The sequence below is a fragment of the Phasianus colchicus genome, chromosome 20 (genome assembly GCF_987193195.1).
Source record: "Phasianus colchicus chromosome 20, bPhaCol1.hap1.1, whole genome shotgun sequence".
Taxonomy (NCBI): domain Eukaryota; kingdom Metazoa; phylum Chordata; class Aves; order Galliformes; family Phasianidae; genus Phasianus; species Phasianus colchicus.
In genome coordinates this window covers 9690956-9712201 of record NC_143455.1, presented here as the reverse complement: position 1 = coordinate 9712201, position 21246 = coordinate 9690956, and the positions used below count along the sequence as shown (strand labels likewise).

Sequence of the window (21246 nt, the reverse complement as noted above, 5' to 3'; positions counted from 1 at the left end):
TGAACAAGCCCTTTAAATCACAGCTTTCCTCTGCCCTGTATCCCTGATGCTCTGTGTTTCTTCAAGCTTATCTAACGGCGCACAAGGCAGGATTTGCTCTCCCAAATCTCTCCAACAAGTGGCTGCCGTTTTATTGCTCCACATCCTTCATCAGACTGGTGTTTTCAGATGGAGCCCCAACAATCAGATCTCTCTATCATAGTGATATAACTTTGGCAAACAAAAATGGTTTGTGTTACATTTACAGTGCATGCTGAGGCATGAGGATGGAGTGCAGCACAAATAGGTGAAAGGAGCAGCAGTCATGGCAGCTCTGTTCCCAGATAAAAATGTGAATGCTAATATGAATTTTAAAAAGATGTAACCAAAACTTTGAAATTCTCTATTCAGGAATCCAGGTGATTGAAGAACATTACAAAAATGAATAAAAAATATTATCAGTTTTTCCACTTATCAAAATTAAATGAAATCCTTGCTTATGGATGCAGATATACCCATGGCACTCACATTGCAACTCCAATTTTCATTCCTTTTCTCTTAAGCTCGTATTTGTTCAAGCAGGATTTCCAGGCATGGAAAGCCTTTTAAAAGAATTCAAAATTTACATTCAAGGCAATTAAGAACAATATGCTGCTTCCTTCATTTTCACGTGGCCAATCTGGGTTGAAAATGCTCTGAATTTCTGTGCTTGTGTCACTGCTATAAATTCTCGTGTCACTGGCATTGGCTTAACACAGTGTGAGTGATCTAATTGGACACGACGTGTTACAACAGCTGCACACCAGCCTGGATGTTCCAACAGGCCTTTTCAGGTGATGGCAGCCTTACGTGTTCCTTCCACTCATAGCAGCGGATTAGAAGCCCACCTTTGTTCCACTTCAAAGCTGACTCCAGTTCCACAGCAACCACTGTGACACGGCACTGGGTTCTGGAGCACTGAGCCCTCAGGAGTAAGATCGAAGTCTGCCTGCCCACCTGCATCCAGGTCCATGAACAGTATGGCCAACAAGTTTGGGCTCATCCAGCTGGGCAGCTGTGTGGAAATCAAGCACAGCAGTGGGCGCACATGTCAGGCAGTAGTGACAAAGCTCCATGAAAGCACCTCCAGCGTCACTGTGGAATGGCTTGAGAGAGGGACCAGCCAGGCCAAACAGGTGGATCTCCAGGTCATCTTTGACCTCAACCCTCATCTAGCCCCAAGGAGCAGATTCACAAGCAGCGCTGAGACCTCACCGTCAGCCAGAGGTTACCGGAGCCCAGTGAGTGAAAGGCTGCCGCAGCCCACCAAAGTGGAAATGTGTTGGGACAGCAGGAGCCCTGTGGTAGCCCGGCCTCAGTCCGGAACGAGATGGATGGCACCATACACGTGGCAGATGGACAGGCTGCCGAAACAGCAGGAATACCATCAGCTGGATGTGAAGGAGAAGCCAGCTCAAAAGGACAGCACATCGCTCCATGCCAGGAGTGACATCGTGGCCATGATCCAGGAGTGCCGCAACCACCTGAACGGCACGGCACTGTGGGCCTCCATGCCATGTCAGCCTCGCCGCATCAGTGTGTGCGTTCGCAAGCGGCCCCTGAACCAGCAGGAGGCCGAGCTCAATGACACTGATGTGGTGACAGTGTCCTGCCAGGGCATGGTGATCGTGCATGAAGCCAAGCAGAAGTTGGATCTCACACAGTATCTGAACAACCAGGTCTTCCGCTTCGACCATGCCTTTGATGACCATGCTACCAACGAGCTGGTGTACAGGCACACCGCCCAGCCCCTCGTGGATATCATCTTCCAGGGAGGCATGGCCACCTGCTTTGCCTATGGCCAGACTGGCAGCGGCAAGACACACACCATGCGGGGAAACATCTCTAGCAAAGGAATCTACGTCCTGGTCGCTGAGGATGTCTTCCGCAGGCTGCAGTACCCTAATTACCAGAAACTGGAGCTTTGGGTCTATGGAGCCTTCTTTGAGATTTACAGGGGCAAAGTGTTTGACCTGCTGAACAGGAAGAAGCGGCTGAGGGTGCTAGAGGATGGTAAAAAGCAGACCCAGGTGGTAGGCCTGTGTGAGGAAGAGGTCACCAGCGTGGAAGATGTCATCAGGCTAATTGAAACAGGCAGCAACTGTCGCATGGCAGGCCAGACTTCGGCCAACACTCAGTCCTCCCGGAGCCATGCCATCTTCCAGATGATACTCAAGAAGAGAGGACAGTTGTATGCCAAATTTTCCCTAATTGATCTGGCTGGGAATGAAAGAGGAGCTGATGTCACAACTGCAGACAAGCAAACGAGGCTGGAGGGGGCTGACATTAATAAAAGCCTCTTGGCGCTCAAGGAATGTATCAGGGCATTGGGGCATAACAAAACCCACACCCCATTCAGGGCTAGCAAGCTCACCCAAGTCCTGAGGGACTCTCTTATAGGGGAAAACTCATACACCTGCATGATTGCCACTGTCTCTCCAGGAATAAGATCCTGTGAGCACACCCTGAACACCCTGCGGTATGCCAACCGTGTGAAGGAGCTGGTTGTGGATTTCAGTTCTCTCAAACAGCCTTTTGAGATTGTGACCAGCTTACCACAGGAGCAGCAGTTTGGGGTGCAGGCAAACAAGGAAGCGTTGTCCAGGGCACTCAGTGTGAATGGCAGGGGGGAAACCCTGAAAAAGAGAAAAGAGATAAATGAGAAAACACTTACAGAGAAGCATCAGAAATCTCTGCGATGGTTGAAAGACCTCTTAGAGGTGGCTGCAGGAACAGTCAGGAATGTAGATATATATGCCGCACAGTTTCAATCATTTCTGGATCAAGAAATTGGCATCCTGACTGAGATTCGAGAAAAAGTCAGATTATTCCCGTCAGCAGCTTGCAAGGAGGAACAGGACGGCAACCAGAGCTGCACTAAGAGGTCCTGTGCACTGTGAGCTGTGCCAGAGCCCCAGTCCCTGAGGCTGCCAGGAGAGGAGAGCTGCTAGCTGCCACTGCTTCATCTGCCCAGCAACTGTAGTGCTAAAGAAACATTAAAGGGCATTTGCATGAACATTTTGGTTGAGTTTTTATTCCTTGAAAATAGTAGTTTAAGCTTGTAGAAGAACAGTCCTATTGCTTTTTTTTCTTGGTATTTTTCATTGCATAAAGTTTAACTGTGCAGTTGTGAGGATCTAACCTGTAGGAAAAGATAAGAATTTACAGAGAATGTATCTCACATCATTTGGGCAGGTTTCCACTCTCGTGCCTGTAAAATTATATATATATATATATATATACACACAGAGATACTCATAGGTACCTGCCTAGATGTGGCTTCTCAAGGATTCTGTTGAACTCCACCAAGAGAAAAGTCACATTCCAGGTTAGGAGGAGAAGCTGTGCCTGCAAGGCTTGCAGAGGGAAGCAGCAGGTTGGTGCCCTGTATCAGAGACCTGATGATACAGGTTGGAAGGGTCAGAAAAGCTGCATCCATCAATGCCCCATCTGATGCAGTGCGTATCAGTGCAAGAGCTGCTTGTGGGGTGAGGCAGTGCTTCCTCCTGATGGCACGCCCTGCAGAACTCACTCTTGTTAGGGGTTAAAGCATCAGGCTCCTATCTATGCATGTTATTGAAGACAGAAATTATTTAGTGCAAGTTCTTGAAAGGGTAACAAGTAGAAGAAATTAAATAGTATAAATTGTATCTAATTGATTGGTGGCAATCTCCCCCAGTTTTTTCACACAGTCTGATCTCTCTCTGGCTGTTGGTCCCATCCACCAGTTTAACCTGCTGAGCAGCTGAATCATCTGATCCAAAGGCTGAGCAAGTCAATGGAAGGACTTCAGCAGCCTTTCAAGGAGGCCAGGAGTTTGTTTTCAGTGATGAAATTATTAAACACCAAGTGTTGTTTAAATGCTGGTCATCTCCTAGCAGTAATAATATGCTGTGCTTTTCAGCTTCAGTGCACTTTACAAGCATTTGTGTATTGGCATTCTGCTTGTTTCGGTATTCCTGGTTTCAGCATCTTGTAGCATTCAGAGATGCAACGAGACTCAGGTATTACTTGGCAGATTAAGATACAAGAGTGTTGTATACAGGGATTTACAACAGAAGGGTTTTCTCCTTTCTAAAAAAAAGTGTTGCTGAGGTTCCTTCCCTGGCATTTCCCTTGGATTCCTGTATGTGAGGTGCTGGACTCCGCAATGGACCAGGTTTAAAGGCCCGGTACCCGCGGTGTGGGGCTGTCAGTGGGAGCACGCAGGCTCTGCAGTCCCTTAGAAGTGGCACAGTCACTTCCAGCTGGTGCAGGACGTGTCTCCCATGCAGGGCACATGGTAGGTTAGCTCTTTGGGCTGTCATCGTGCTTGCTTCAGGTCTAAGTTCTTACCGTTCACAGCTGTAGCTGTGCATTAGTTATAAATCATTAGCATGAACTTTTGGCAAAAAGGGCTATGAATTAATTGAGTTGGGCACAGTTCTAGAAAGACGGTTTTAATGAGCTGGAACAAAGTCTTACCAGGGCGCGGTGGTTTGCAGTGAGTAGGAAAATGAATTTTATTCTCTTTGTTTTTACTCACACATTCAGGAGGCTGCTCACATGAAGCTCACAGTGACTCATGAGCACACTCTACTGCTGTTTAAAGCAGATGCAAAACAAATTAACTAAATTAGCCTGTTGTCATTTTTTGTGGTTACCTCATGTGTTGACTGACCTCTTTTCTTTCACTGATGATCTTCATTTACATATTTTCCTTTGCTTTTGCAAAACCCATTCGGTCTATTCCCTGCACCTTAAGTATGACTTTGTGTCTGGTTCCCATGAGTTTGTACAGGATACCCCTCTGCATTTGGGGTCTGGAAATGTTGGTTGGGCATATCTACATGCCTACACAGGGCACAGCCTGTCCAGGTGCAAAGGTTCCGTGGAAATTCTTTTTAGTTTTTACTGAACCAGGCATGCCTTTGTAATGAAACCAGAATCAGATACGTGTGCTGAGTTTTAGGTATGCATTGGTCTGGTGACCACGAGTGTTCAATTAAATAAAGATCGCTAATTAATTATAGTAAGGTCAGCCATTCGCTTAGCCTGTTAAACAACTGAAACACTTCTATGGGATGCATTTCTGTTTATAACTGTCTGTAGCTGAACAAGAAAAGCAACTGTTGTCTAGACAGAGCCTAGTCTAGAATCTAGTCATTTTTTGCCTGATGATTAACCATAACTACTGCTACTCTGTTATGCTGCAAGGATTTAAACCTGCTCTCTTCTTACCTTTGTCATTTCTAGGGGAGATTTCATGTTACTTTCACTGTGAGACGTAATTCCTAGGAGTTTTACATGCCTCCTATGCTTCGTATACCTCAGCTTGACCTGAGTGTTTCATGAGGACTGAACATGTATATCTGCACATATCCTCTGTCAGCAATTGCCTGTAGTTACCACATACACTGGGGCAGTAGTTCATACGTAGATATACAGGTATCATTTTTCAGTTGCTGTTTTCCTAGTTCTGAGCTTAGAACAATAGAGCCTGGAACAGCTTGGCTGTAAAACAGGTTCTTATTTTCCACACTCCTTACAGTTTGCTAGTTCATTTTGTTGGAGCATTGCTGCAATGTGTTCATAGCCTCTGCTGAACTCCTTGTTCAGTGTTCTCCTTGTTTATTCCAACTCCTACATGTTCTCTTTCTGCAGTCCTTAAAGGTTTGAATTCTCTCTGTCTAAAGCAGCTGGATGGCCTGCATTCCCTTAAACAGACAGGACAGTTCAACCCATAACACAATGCACATCAGCTGAAAAATGAAATTGATTCATCCACGAGTTCTCTGAAATATTCAATAGCTTCTCCCTCTGCTCTCACATTCACGTGCCTTCCCATCTATTTCTCCCATTCAAACTGCCTTTTTAACTGTGACTCTGTGTATCACGTTGTCCTGCAGTAATACTGCTGAGTTTATCTGCAAATCTGAGTTTTGGGCATTACCAGCACTCAAACATGTCTCACAAAACAGTTTTTTTCACTTTCTAGAATTATTTAATTGTTGGAATCGTACTTGTGAGTTTGGCAGTGGAAAAGATTTGGAAAGGTGCAACTGAAATTCTTCCAAACTGGAAGACCATTAAAAAAAAAAAGTATGTAGTGAGACACACTCTTGTGTGTGTTGTGTGATAGGAAATGAGTGAGGTACAACCCAGAAGAGCCCCCAGATTCCCAGCTGCAGCATCTGCAGTTTCCAGTTCAGTTCTGAGGTGTCAGGCAAAATGGGGGCTGTGATGAATGGATCAAAATAATCTGTACCCTGCAAAGACAATCTGGGAGAACAAGCCGCCTTCTGGTCCTGCCTCTGCAGCAGGCGCTGTGCAATTTGCTCAATTTAGCATCAAGTAAGCATGGCTGAATTTAGCCCTGTATTTTTGGCTTTATTATTATCGGAGTCTTACAGCTCAGCCTGTTATCATGAGGCGAGCTCACAAGGCTTTATTCAGATTTTTCTGTTTTTCTGCTCAGACAAAGCCCAAGGCAACTGGGATTTTCCAGAGGAGAGACTGACTGTTGTCGCTAATAACAGCTTTAGTCAGCAACATATGTTTAGTGATGTACATCAATATTTCTATTTTCACAGATGTTTTGATTTTGCATTTTGGATATCGTTGTGTCCAGGAACGTGCTTAATCTTGGAGCTCCAAAAGTCCATGTAAAACAGTGAATTTTCATAACTACACTTCTCAAACTGGGCATCCGTGGCTGAAATTCCTCTGTGCTTTCAGGCAACATTATATTGTACACCATTCCATTTCCTAGTTTGTACTAGACTCCCGTGAATCTTTGAAATAAGCACTCCAGCTATGATTTGTGAGGTATTTGAATCATTTTCCTTTTATTTTTCTACAGAAGCAGGTAATATCTCACAGGGTATGTTGAAAGACATTATGTTTTGAAGAAATTCACCTGGTATTCTGCCTCTCTCTCTCCTTTAACACTACAAGGAATACCTGATGCAAACAATGTTGTTATTCCTCAGAATGTTCCTTGAAGCTTTCTCTTATTTCTACCTTTGTATTGAGTCATTCTTCTTCTTGTGCCCTCCTCATCATTTCCTCAGCAAGAGACTGGGATGTGACATGAGAGGAGATAATTTCAAATGAAGAGGAAAAAACACCAAAGAGAAAAGCTGAGATGCTGTTTGCATGCAAAACTTTCAGTAGAGAGGTAAACAAACAGAGGAAGGTTTGATTCTGCATCACAGTGTTGTCCAAACAGCAAGCAGGGACGTGTCTGCAAACTAGAAAGAGAATTCCTGGCAATTCCCTTGGGCATAGGGCTGGCTGCAGAGTTGTAACGCTGTTTTGAGGCTCAGCAGCAAAATTTAAGCACTCTGAAGCAAACAGGAGGAAGGAAAACACACAAACCAGGTGCTTGGTCTCCACCAAGCCCTATAGGAGCCATATTTCCCCAATGGGAAAGGAGAGATCAGCCATCCTGTAAGCCCTCGCTGTACCACTCATTCAGTTCAGAAGCTTTTATTGAGTGAGATTGAATCTGAATGGTTGATTCTGCACCCTCAATACTTGAGTAAAGTTTTGGCATTTATGCACAAAATGTAAGCAGTTTTGTTTGAAAGAATGTCTATTTCTGTGTTTTGGTGTGCAGTTCGGGTGCCAACAAACCTGAACTGTGAATTTGTCTCCACTGCAGAGGACAGAAGTTTGCTGAAAATCTGAACATTCTTAGTTTTATGGACTTAGGTTTTACTTGAGGCAATTTGCTCTCCAGTTGTGTTAAGAAACCAAAAATCAGGGTCATCCTCTTGCTTCTCTTAATCCTAGCAGTTGAACAGCACCATGCACCAGAATGTTTGTCCACTTCTTGTGGTTAAATTAGTTTGTCAAAAAGAAGCATTGGGTTTTGTCTACAAGCAGTGTCCTACAGCCGCTGAGCAAAGGCATTTTATCTGAGTGTACTGAGTTCTTGATGCCGAGAAACAGAGCAGCAGCTGAACAGCTGCTGTGTAATAACCTGCCTGCTTTCCTCTGTGGCTCATCCTGCAACTGACGTTTAAACTCATTCTCATTTGTTAGACTTCACTGGTTTTGCTCATCACCTGGGAGCTGACTCTGCACAGGCCTTGCTTATAGCCGAGCAGTAGAGTACTGTGCTGGTCTGGATTTTCTTATTTGTTTGTAGCCTAATTTGTGTGATTTTATACCGGTTTTAAGCAGTGTTAGAAACCTCTTGAGACAGAACATTAGAACTTCACTTTGGATACTCATTCCCTCCTCTGGCAGACTCTCCTATCTTGCTGGTGGTAGATGCTCCCTGTGCTGCCTCTCCTTTTCCTGTCTCTCAACATAGCATGGCTCATCCCTGGCCTTTTCTTTTGAGTGGGTTCATGCCTGCCATCTTCCATGTAATCATTGCATGGGGAGGGGATTAAAAACACCTCCACCCTTCCTCTGAAAAAAGAAGTCTAAGCAAAAATGTTTCCATCTCTGATATTTCCTCAGTTAAGCTTTGCCTGTCATTTTTTCCCTCTCTCATGGTCCTATTCTTGTGTTGACCAGTTCGCACAAAGCCGTAGGATATTCCTTAAAACTGCTTTTAAAACCTTTTACAGTTTTTGCATGTAGTTTGATAGATGAAGAATGACAAGGAGGGACAGGATCCATGTTTTAAAAGGTATCACGTGTCAGTGAGTGCCCTGGCTTTTGGAGACGTGTGCAGCGGAGGTTGAAACTACCAATATCTGTAAATACAACCCATTTTTTATTGGCAGAACAGTGACATCTATTGTTCAATATTATATACATCTGTGACACTCTGAACAACTGCCTACAGGTATTGAACTGATCTTTCTCAATTTCATTAGATGCAAACATGCACAGTCAAATTATTGATTCAAAGAAATATGTAATAACACATGTAGTAATGCTTCTGGACAGCCATGCAAAATTAAGTCTAATTCATTTTGTCACAGTGTAATTAACAGATCAATGTAGACTGATGCACAAAAAGAGACACCTTCTGTTACTGAAAGTGTCAGAAGATGCTGCTCGGTGAATCCTGCTTGCCAGCCACGCTGCTGGCACGGCTGCAGCCATGCTGTGTCTTCCACGCTGTGGGCAGTCGGGGCCTGGCAGCACCCTGCAGCAGGTTTCTCCCAGCAAGGCAGCCTTTGAATTCGTCCACAGCATGGATTCATAACCTCTGCCTCTCTACAATCCTTGGACTTGAATAAGGGAACCCTGAATATTCAGTTGTAAGTAGGCTGCGGGCAGGCAGTGAAAAACACCATAGCTCATTGACTTTTCACTGAGCATTTGCTTCAAGGCACAGCGACCTAAGCTGGTGCTGAGTCTTATCCAGGCCACTAAAACTTGTACAAAACAGCCCTGAGGGTGTGTGACAGCTGCAGCATGCCGGGTGCTCGCTCTGGGAGTTTTCAGACCAGGTTTTACACTGGAAACTGAACCAGGGCTGTTACAAGAGAGTAACTTTTCTGTAAGTCCTTTCTTCTAGCCCTATTTGATTCTCTCCTCTGTCTCTCTCATTCCCTTTAATAGAGGATACAGAATTCAAATAGCAGAGATTTTAATATAGCAGTAATTAAATACAGGGGCTATTCAGTGTGTCAGACACTGCAGCTGATTAGACTTTCTGATTCGTGGGCTAGAACTCAAGGGAACAGCAACTGTCTCTTTTACTGCCATGTCTATGAAAACAGCAGAAGGCTATGTATGCTCATTACTATTTTATGTGATTCTGAACATGAGAGAAGTGGAGAGAGCAGAGCTATAGGAAGATATTTTTAATAATTTTAATGGAATACCATGTTTAATTCTTACATAAGCAAACTCTGGATAAGCAATTACTCTCAGTAAAAATATTTGATACTGGTAAATGAAGCAGCATAGTTGTCTTCTTTTTAAGCCATAAGCTTTGATACAAGGATGCAGAAATTTAAGAAGTGTGAGTAAAGGGAACACATTGCCTATAGAGCATGCTGTGAAAATAGCACTGAAATATATCCTAAACTTTCAGCTTACACTTAAAGTCTATTGGTGTGCATAAATGCTTTTTTGAATGGCCATAGCATTTTCTTAAATTGAGGATATAAAGATAGAGAATGTTCGGTAACCTACCAGGCCTGCCATTGTTTGAGAAAGAAACCAGAGTAAATAATGTCTTATCCTCAATGGATCTGCACATAGATGGGCTTTTCCAGTTTTCCATTCAACTATAAAGGCTGTAGCATTAAAAACTCATATTAAAAATCTTGGGTTAAAATCTACATCTCAAGTTTTTCATGTATTGTCCTCCAGAGTGATGTAAACTCACATCTAATTTCCTATGCTCATGTCTTTTCAGATGCCCTCCACACAGTAGCACCCAGCTGCAAAATAACAGCAGCTGTGTCTAAGGGCCCATATTGAACTCCTGTGCTTTCCAAAGACAGAAAAAAAAAAATGTTATAGGAACAAGTAACATGGATTTCACAAATAAACAAGTTTCTGAGGGTCTCGCTGTTCTCTTAGTCGAGGGAAAAAAGAACCAAGTGAGAGCTCTGACGTGCTGTGTGGCAGGGGCTGGAGTTGCAGATGTGCACGAAACCCCACTGGGCTAGGTTTATGAGATGCAGACATTCCCAAAAGCAATGAAAGCTCTTGTCTGACCCAAAAGTTTACAGATTCACTGGAGAGGAATTAAGAGCTGTTGTGGTGGCTGGAAGGCACAGTGGGAGTGCAGCAAGATGAGCAGCAGGCACTCCTAGCCCAGGGTCTCTGCCCAGAGAATGCTGAGTCTGTATCTACAAACATGTGGCATGGTGCTGGCAGCTGGAATCACAGCCCTGGGCTGCAGCCAGGACTGAGAGCAAATTCAGGATGTGGGAAAAAGGCCCAGTGCTGGGACTAAAGACAAGCACCTGCATGAAAGGACAGAACCAGGAGTTACCTGCCCCTATCAGTGGTGCTTCTGTGGTGGGAGCTTTTAATAGTTGTTGCTAATTGAAAATAAAAGCCCCTAACCTGCTGGAGCACCACTCAGGGACAAGGAGATTTTGAGAAGCTGTGTGTGCCTGGGGAGAGTGGTGTAGCTGCTCCATCATCAGTTTGGATCCAGCTGAGTCTGTAGGTTTCTTCTGGGAGGGAGACCTTTTCTGACAGGTGTGAACACCCAGCAGCAGCACGCTGGGCTCAGTGGTGAGAGCAGAGCCCAGACCACAGCAGGGGAAGACCCTTAACCTCAAGGAAAACCATGCAGAACTGCATGCAGAATTATGCTGCTTAACATCAGGGCCAGCTTCCTCTTTCTTTCTTCTCCCAAAAAACATTTCAGGAAAGCAGTGCCCTAAGGTTAGGGAATACAGTTTGCTACTGCATTTTTAAATATGCCCTGCTCCATTTGCACTGGTTTTAGAGCTCTTTGGAAAATCTGGCCCATGCGAGAACTGTGCTTTCATATTGCTTTTTTGGCCTCACTCGTGCCCAGCAGGTACCCGTGGGGACGGCGGCTTGGAGAGCCTTATTCCCAGCACTGGTGGCAGGCTGACTGGTCCCAAGGAGTTAGTGAGAGAAGGAAATTACTTTTTTTAGCTGCATGCTGACAGCTGGCAGAACTACTGGGAGTGCTGGGCTGGCAGCAGCTCTCAAGGAAAGTATCTGTAACTTGCAGCACTCTCAGAGACCCCAAGCAGTCGTAACAGAGCCTGGCCTCTCCAACCTCTAGAGAGGCAGTTCTGCTTGTTTGGTTTTTATGGAGAAAACCCTGAGATCTTTATTGAGTCTCCGCGTGGTGCCAGCTCATTGTGCCAAAGCATCACCATGACTGGAATGAGGGAGAGGCTGAGAGTCAGGCCCTGGGCAAGGAGAGGAGCCACCCCTTCCAGGTGAAGTTACCTCTGACTCTCACTTCAGAGCCAAATTTATTATCTTCTTCATTTCTGCAGCTGAGGCCCCAGACCTGCCTGCCTGCTATGGAGGCACTGAGGGAAGCAGCTGCTCTCCTCCCACCGGCTGCTCCTGGGGCAGAGGGCAGGATTTTCTGGAGAGATCTGAGAGAGCTGGGAGCTGCGTCTCCTGAAATTCAGAGGGCACCATGCAGTTCATGCCCCACACGTAGCCCTGAAATCCCAGTCCTCTGTGTGTGTGCATTGTCTGTGAATGTGCATCCCTTTAAATTGCACGAGCAGAGTGTGAGTGAGAGCAGACTCTAAAAAATCAGCGTTAGCGAGACGCGGGCAGTCTCCAGTCCAAGAAGAGAGCAGTAATTTATTATCCATTAGGTGATCCGTCAGTCAGAGAGGACTAACAGAGCAATAAACTTCAAAGGGATCTGCGGAGCTATGCCCATGCTACTAGCTGGCTATCAGAAAGGGCAGGTTGGTAAGATGAATGGTTTTCTCTTCTTCAGACACTCTATCTTTCACTCTGGTGACACATACAGCTCTCTCTCATCAAGCAAGACTGTCGGGTATGTCCTGTGGATGCAGTCTGCTCCAATACAACTGCATATTTTACTGTTTCAGAGGAAAGAATTCAATGTTTTCGTGTTCTCCTGCAACTCTTCCAAGAGCAGACTGCTCCCAGAGTGGCAGCCAGCTGTGGGGCTGCAGGGAGATGCTCGTTGTTCCTCTGTTACTCCACTGCGTTCAGCGTGTCAGGGCACAGGTGTGAGACTTCTTACCTCGGATCCATCAAGCTCTGGGCTCCTCCAAGGTGAGGCCTCGATCACTTTTCAGTAAAAGCTGAAATTCAGTATTTGCTAATGCCAGAAAAAAAGCATGAGAGATTCATAGACCCCATCTCTGGGAAAAAGGTCTCTTTGGTCCAAAACGACTTGAAATATTTCATCCCACCTTTGATCCAAGTGAAAGAGAAGCATTCCTGGAGGCAGCAAGTAATGCATGTTTTGAACCAGTTTCTGTAATGCAGGTGCAGGTGGTTTCCCAGCATGCTGCCCTAATGCATCAGATTTCCAGCAGGCCACCCTTCCCCTAAACACACAGTGTCACTGCTGAGATGCTGAGGGAACTGTATTTCTCCATCAGACTTTTAAGTCGTTTGAGAGCTCCTCTCTGAACACACTGCACAGAGCAGTCTGGAGCACTCTCAAGCTGGGGAATTAATCCACTCCCTGACATGCTCTCTGGCTCCATCCTTCCTTCCTCACTCCTTTCTGCTCTGACATTTGTTACCAGTCTGTGGCTTGCAGCTACAAAAAAAAGAGTAACCAAACTTTCAGGCCCCTGGGAGGCAGCTGGAAATGGTCCCAGCCTCAGATTGCAGCCCAAAATGCAGGCTGGTATTCCCCACCTTATTGTCATTGCAGCACTGTGTACATGTTAATCTGTCGTACTCTAATAAGCTGTATGTGAGCAGCTAGCTTGTTTATTCTCTAAGGATAGATTAGAGCAGCCAGTCTCCTCCAGGAATAAGTAAAAAGTTGAATTATTTATTTTCTTTTCTTTGTAAGAAGCTTATGGCAAGCTGGATGAAAGGTCAGAAATAATTAAGAAAAGTACTGTGCATTCAAATAGAAGAAATGTGTGTAAAAGGGTAATGAAATGAGTAAAGTGTAACAGCTCTCAGCTGTCCAGGCCTGGCCTTGTGATGTGAAGGGAGTTTCTTTTTGGTGTTACATGAGTTCCACTGGAAGGATGTAGAGATGTCTGTTACTTGACATGAAACAATTACTTGTATCCTCTTTGAAAAGCAGTCAGTAAGCTAAGTGAAAATTAGAACTGGTTTATAATCGTGAACTAGCACCATGTTTTAAAAAACGGACTCCTATCGCTTTACTGATATTGAGCTCATTTTGCATTGCCTTAATATGTGGTTAGCTGGAAGCATTACGTATTCAGAAGAATCTTTGATTATCATTCTGATCGCATGAGGAACACAGTTTTCTGAAACAGATTTAAGGAAAAAATACATGTGAGGGGCAACGTTCTCAATATCCCCCATTGCTGGAATTCCATTTGGGAATAAGAAGCCTAATACGCTCGCTTCAGTTTAAGAATGAAATACATTAAAGTTATTTTGAATGAAGAAGTAATCTCCTTTCCCATTTCAGCACAAGCTGAGTCCATCCCACATAATCATACTTTTTACTCCATAAAGATCTGCGATTGCTCTTAAAAACAGATTGTGTAGATTTAAAGCCAATTGCTGCTCATGGATAAGCAAAAGCGCTGTTTTACCTGAGGGGCCACAGAAAATACACATCTCATCCTGTTTCCAAGCTCCTAGAGTTTAATTAATGGATGTGAAGTGCTTTGAGATCCTCAGGTAAATGATAGTTTATGAGTGAGCTCCTTGGCTAGCCTGCCCTGGAGATCTGTGGAGTTAAAAGCAGGAGCTGCTGCTGGGGAGGGAGAACAGCAGAGATGCCCAGGGGGCCTTTAACAACCTCACCTTTTGGATCCAGCACAACAGGGAACCTATAACCAGTGGGTTACACAGTTGTGTTATTGAATGTCGTAGGTAGAGTCCTATTAAACTCAGTAGGCCATCAGATTAAGCACCTACCCTTTCTCTCAGATGGCTTTAAGGTTAAAATCACATGGAGTATTTCAGAGCTATGAAGTAGATGTATTTTGCCTGAGCTGAGTGGAATCCGGCTGTTCAAAGAAGCAGAGGTTTTCCAAGAGTTGCAGGGTAGTTGGGTACCCAGCTTCAGTGTCACCAAACATCAGCCCTTTGTTTCTCTGAGGCCTTTGAAAATCCCTGGTGTGATCAAGAATTTTCAAGTTTTTGGCTTCTCTGGGAATGGGATCTACTTACAGCTGGGAAAGTCCTCTGCTTTGTACTATCCGAGGTAAATCATTTTGCATATATTTGGGGCTCCATCATTTATTATTCGACTCCTTAATTTACCATTCTAAAACTCATAACATACATTACAGGCAATGTGATGCTCTCTGACCACCTTCCCTCGTGCTGCCGGCTCTTACAGGTCCTTTGGAACAAAGATGGTGAAATGTCCTCTCCGTTGAGGGATTTTTCTTTCGTGCAACCTCCCTGGAACAGCCTTGAGTTTGCATAGTGAAATGTATCTCTGAACATAATGTATAGCAGTATATGGGACGTGCAAGATTCATTGACTTAGCCAGGTTTAAAAAACTAATCCTTGTTCCCTAAATCTTTGATGAAACATTATTTTAGCTTGAAATGTTATGTGGCGTGTAGTAATTCTTCCTCAGACATAAAATTTTATTTCTACTTCAAGCCTGTTTGGGAAACATAGGCACTTTCAGCTTATGGCAAGCAACTGCCACAATAAGAAAAGTCTTTTGTGATGCTGGCGAGCAAGGTGCCCCAGTGCTTTGTGGTGAAAAAACTCGTTTAATTATAGGAAAAAAAACCAACAGATTGCAATTTCAGAATTAAAGTACTATTAGTGCTGGGAACATGGAGGTGAATTCTCTGTTGAATCCAACGTCCACTGCAGAACTGACTGATTTTCAGAGGATTGCTCTCACCTGATATTGCTGGTTCAGGTCACTGTGTAAGTTCAAACTCCGGGAGATGGATGCACCAACTGCAGGCTGTGGGAACCAGGGTGCTCCGACAGCAATGTGGTTGTGGCCACTCAACACATTCCACTTAGCAAATGCACCCACCAAAGGGTGAACTGTCAGTTCATCCTGCTGAAGAAGGTCTCAATATTGTCAAGAGCCCATCCTTGCTTCCTCTGAGCTGGTGCCTGGTGGTTCAATCCAGTAATCATAAAGATACAGCTTACTGCAAGTCATATTTCATTGCTTTGAAAACTTGTGCTTATTTTGCCAGTTAAAAAAAAAAAAAAAGAGTTATACAACTAGAAGCTGCTTTTTTTGTGAATCTTTTAAAGTTAGTACTCGTCTGAATGCAAGGTGGGAGGTGTGGAGAACTCTCTAATTTTTGTCTCATTTCCCATTTAAATTGTTCAACATCACCTGTTCTTGATTTGCAGTTGGATGTCCTAAGCTCCGGTACAGGTATTATCCTTACCACCACTGCACATTCTTATTTAATCATTTTTAAACATCCTGGCCCATTTATAGATCATAAAAGTCATGAATGAGGTTAATGTATAATTAATGAGCAAGAGTGTTCGTGATGACAGCTTGGAATAATGATCAATGAGCTGAACAAGAGATCTCAGAAGCTGTCCAAGGTCAGCTCACACACGGGTGTGTTAATGTTTCCTGACACAGCTTTATTTCCTTCTGATTTCCTATTTTAAATAGATCTGTTATTCTTACAGAGCTGTTAAGCCATCTAAAGTGATGTGCAGATGTTCTCTGACCTCTGAGTGAGGAGTGCTTCTTTCTGGTAGCACTGTGTACCACGTGCCGCGAGGTGCTGATCCAAAATCCATTCTTCTCTCTTGAAAGATACCCAGGACGTTTGATCAGAGGAAGAAAACAAAGCAAAAAAAAAGAAAATCCAAAACAAAACAAAACAAAAACAAACAAACAAAAAAACCCAAACCCTAATTATCGATTCATAGAAAATAAAAGTTGCATCCATTTCCATACCACAACTATCCTTTACTATAATAAATATTTATTGATAGGCTGCAAACAGCATTCCTGCAGGGACATGCCACTGCAGTCTGTATGGTGATGGCATGTTTTAGAGCAGCAGCAACTAATTCTGACCTTTCTCCTTACTCAGAGATGGACTTCATCACCAGGAGCCTTCCATGTGAAACGGGGCATTGTGGATGATGGAAAGATGCATGCATGTCAGGATAGCTGTGTCAGCTTCCTATGGCTTTGCTACCCTGCACCATGACCTGATTCTGATGGCTGCATGGAAAATGGGCAGTTTGTCTAGTTGCCATGTTTTCCACAAAGCCTGAATTTACACTTAGGAAGGGAGGAAAGGTTTTCTGTCTTCCTAATCATTTGCTATGTACATTGCTGCTACTTAATTTATTTTCTGTGGTCACTGTTGTCAAAGTTTGTACTCCTCTCTCAGTCACACACAGCTGAATGCTGATAGCCACTGTCTTTCTACAAAACAGGTCTCAGTGTTAGGCAGATCCAAAAGAAATTAGCACAAAAAGCTCTGAGACTGTTTTTATTCCCCCTAAAAGGGGGAAAAAAGTAAAAAGAGAAATTTTACCTGAAACTCAGCATTCCTGGCACAGACCTTCCCTGTGCAAATATGCCTATGTTGTCCCGGTGGCCAAAGGCAACGGCTGGGCTGGGGACTCAGTGTAGAAACAGAGCCTGATGGAAGAGGAGTGTGTGTGGCTGGAGCTAACACATCCCATTTTGGGATGGCAAGAAAAAGGTAGACAAAGACACGCTGACATGTAACAGCTATTGCTATAAATCTACCGAACCAAAATAATGAGGGTAAAATTAGAGGCACAAAATAATGTTCTGGATAAACTGTCACTTGTAATTGATACAATTTAGGCTGAATTAGCATTAGTCTCCAGCATAGCATATTTAGAAATTGCTCTCATTTTATCATAATCACCATCTCAACTTTTGCTTAGATGAAGATGAATTTAACAGGACATTTATCTGCTGATGGTTGCTTATAAATAGGATAAAAGCAAACTAGAAACAAACAAAAAATCCTTTGTATCTCCTGCAGTTCTGTATGAGCAGAGTGGTACATCACCATGCAAACACACACCGTGCCTTTATAATTTTATAAGCTGAAATGTAAGAAAGATCTGAAAATGAACCAAAAAAATGACAAAATAGAGCATAACTGCGGCACCGTATGTACTATATAAAATGACTGGTCTATTCAGGGTCAGTGAAATCTGTAAGACCCACCTCAGCTTGGTACTTGAGCATGTAAGATCCAGCCATCAAAGCAGGATGAGGCACCGGCTGCGTTACATCGCTCAGAACACGGGACGTTCAGTGACCTGAGTCAGCAAAGCGGATGGACACGTGTGACTTTTCTTCCATGCTTAACATGAGGGAAGATACCTCCTGGGATGTGTTCACGCATCCCAGGACTAAGAGCTGGGTTGATGTGTTTCTAGGAGGGAGACAAAGGGTTTCAGTGCCACGCAGCAGGGCAGAGAGGTTGCATAGGCAGGTACAGAGGAACAGTTTGCACAGCTTTGCTGGCTGGGGTCCCTGGCTCTACCGAGGATCCAAGGAATTTTCCTTTGTTTTCTGTCTGAGTGGAGAGCAAGGCATTGATCTCACTCAGCTGTAAAGCACTGAGGATATGAGAGTGGGAAGGAATTGAGTTTACTCTGCTTTTCACAGCACTTTCTATCACTCTAATAACTTCATAGGTAGGAAATTTTGCTTGAATAAAGCACAGCCACGTCACAAGTCTGACACTGGAAAACGAAGTGCCCAAAATATATTTCTCATTTCTCCTGCTGGATTTTCCCCTTTTCTTCCTATATTTTCTTTCAGTTGCTGGGTGCCATTTGACTCAGTATTCAGGTTAGTTAAACCTCACATGTTCTCCTGTCAAGAGGTAGTGTTCTATTCAAGTTTATTATTTTCTTACAGTACTATTCCTGCTCCTTTTTTTTCTCTCCATGTTGCCTGCTGAAGCAATATCTTTCTGAAGATATAGATATAAGATAGAAGATAGAAGATAAGACAAGATAAGCAATACCTTTTCTAAAAGAAAATATTCCTGAAATCTGGCAAATTCTGCAGTGTTAGTTTTAAAAGCAAATATTTCTCAATGCAAGCTCATCCACCCATCCTGGAAAGTGTACATCCTCTGACATGATGTCTTGTGATTTCTCGATGCCCTTAGATAATGACTGACCTGACAGCACCCTGCAGGCACAAGATTTTACCTTGACTGGGATGAGTTGCCATCACGCACTGTTAGTGAGAGAAAATCAGAGAACACCAGGCCTGCTGGTACGGACACAGCTGGCACAGGTCAAATCCAGGCACCATGGATTTCATAAGTGCAAGAACTGATCTCTGTAAGCAGTGAAAAGAAGTGCCTGGAGCTGGAAAAGGAGTTCAGGTTCAGGGCTGGGCAGTGTTTTTAATTTAGTTTTGTGGGGGGGGGGGGGTTTGTTGTTATTTTTAAGAGAGTAGAATCAATGGAACTGTATTTCATTTTTTCAGAAAGTGGAAACTGCAGTAAGCAATGTCCCACTTGAAGAAGATGGTAGGATTTTGGAAATGTAAGATGAAGATGTGTGGACCAAGTGATGTTTATTGGTTACTAATTAACCAATTTGGGCAGAGTTTTGAAAGGTGGTTTCAGGTTTAGAAGCGTAAATAGCTAATCTGTGCCATACCTTTCTTTTGTCTTTCTTTACAGTTTAGAGCCCTTTGTAATATGTGATGAAACCTGCAGCACCCTTCCTTACCATGAATGCAGATCAGCAGACCGTGACAGTTGTGGACTGTGCAGCAAGAGGTGAGTCCTACAGGCTGCTCCCTGCCAGCGCTCTTCTCTGCTCAGCACCGAAAGGAAAAGAACAGGTATGTGGATGTTTCTGACCATGCCAGTAGGTTGCAAGTGGGAGAAAATGGAAGACAAATATTGGTTATCCCTTAATCTTTTGATATAAATTCTTTTTTCAACAAGTCAAGAAACTCCGGGTCTGAGTTGGGATGTTTGCTATACTCTGTATGAGGTTTGGTTTTTTTGCAGTCATAATTTTATACGTCCACCTGGATAAGTGTATCTCATATGATTCTGTATCTGTGTGTGGAATTGGAGAGAAGCACTTAAGAAATAAGCTGTTGTTATCAAACTAATTCTGCAATACTGTTTAATATTAGAAAGGATTCATTGGATTGGGTTTTTTGTTTTGTCGGGTTTTTTTTCCCTCCTCACTGCTTCTTGCATAGGCAGTGCAACAGCCAAGCACAGTTTCTATTTTAGTGCTTCGAATATATATATATTTTTTCCCACGTTTTGTTTCTACCGTGTTTCAACAAGTGCAGAGTTACTGTCTGAGCTCACTGTGCACCATGAAGGTCACATTCACCCTGCAGCAGAAGGTGCAGAATCTTAGATGGAAACTGAAAATATGTCTGGGTGCGTTTAGACTTGAGAGCCCTGGAGCCCTTCCTTGGATAGTGGTCGATAGCAGGGGCTGCAGATGTAGGCACATGGTTACAGCAGTGGCTGAAGTGGAATTATTATGATGGGGATTTTCATGCTCAGCAGAGACGTGGTGAGGTTCAATATTCTCCTCAATAACAGCTTTTCTTATTGCAAACTGAAAAGAGCAATTATGTTCTCAGGTTCACGCACTAATTCTGGTCTCTTGGAGCTCAGAACGTTGTTCTTGGCAAAGTTTCACATAGTTGAGATGGGTGTTCAGCTCCAGATTGCAACCTTGGGGTCTCTTCCAACTTAGCAGTTTTTGATGTTATTTGGAGATTTTAGTGAAATTTGCACTCCACGCTTCAGAAGACTTGTTCACAGCATAAAATGCACCTCACCCCTTGACCTCGTGTCCAGGTGTAACCTCTTGGTATCATTTTCCCATTGTATTTGGCATTGTACTCTATAACAGCCCTCATCCTTACTAGCAAAACAGATGCTGAGGCTCAGAGTGATATGTCAAGGCACCACAAGTCTGTGGCAAAACCAGAATCCAAGCATTCTTCAATAATTCATGGGCTGGACTTTAATTTTTCCTGATGTTAACTGGAATTTAACTGTGTGTTTAAAAAAACCACAGCAACAAGAACAAAATTTCAGCAGTACAGAACGAGGTAGAAAGGAGTAGGAGTGATATAAGGCTGAAACAGTGACTTTCATTAAAATAGAAAGAAAATTGCCACCAGATTGACTGGTGGGAAAACTAGAAATACCAGCCCTCTGTCACTGTAATAGAGAATTTACTCTTCAGAATACAGGTTCACTTCAGATACATTTCAGACAGATAAACACTTGCATCCTAATTCAGGTGCTGGGAGTTGCCTCTCTCTCTTCCAGCTCAGTGCGTGGCTGTTAGATAAGTGATGGTTGGAGTGCAGTCTGTGGAAGCTGCACATGGAGAGAGCAGATTGCCAGGGCTTGGAGCCACAGGCAGGAAGAAAACATGATTTTGCTTCTTTCCCCCCCCCTCCCTCCCCAGCGTATTGGCCAGGTTATCTAACTGTCATTTCGGGGTGTTCTTATCACTGAGGCTGTGAATATTTGCAACAGATAAAATAATTGGGAAAAGCCCCTATTGTGTAGCTAAAAAGGCCACCTCATCTGCAGTTTTTGTGAAGATTTTGCTCCACCTGAGTCACAGAACATATGCACACAATTTTTTTATTCTGTTATTTATTTAGAGCTTGCTATTTTGCATGAATAGAAAAACTAGAG

The 21246-nt window shown here is 43.7% G+C and overlaps 2 protein-coding genes across 10 annotated transcripts in view; both read left to right on the top strand.

The window, feature by feature from the left end:
- Positions 1–21246, top strand: part of TOM1L1 (target of myb1 like 1 membrane trafficking protein) — a 512416-nt gene that overhangs the window by 317546 nt on the left and 173624 nt on the right. For 8 of the 9 annotated variants that reach the window (XM_090122138.1, XM_090122135.1, XM_090122139.1 and 5 more), the window contains one exon: positions 19234–19397. The gene's annotated coding sequence lies outside the window, so the exon portion shown is untranslated. The remainder of the gene's footprint in view (positions 1–19233; positions 19398–21246) is intronic. The other variant, XM_090122143.1, reaches the window with a different exon arrangement.
- Positions 906–3034, top strand: KIF2B (kinesin family member 2B). Its single transcript, XM_031598712.2, has one exon. It carries the CDS (start codon positions 990–992, stop codon positions 2916–2918), a length of 1929 nt encoding a protein of 642 aa, XP_031454572.2. The 5' UTR covers positions 906–989; the 3' UTR covers positions 2919–3034.

Coding starts and splice junctions, on each gene's coding strand:
- KIF2B (XM_031598712.2), top strand. CDS start 990: ATGAACAGTATGGCCAACAAGTTTGGGCTCATCCAGCTGGGCAGCTGT.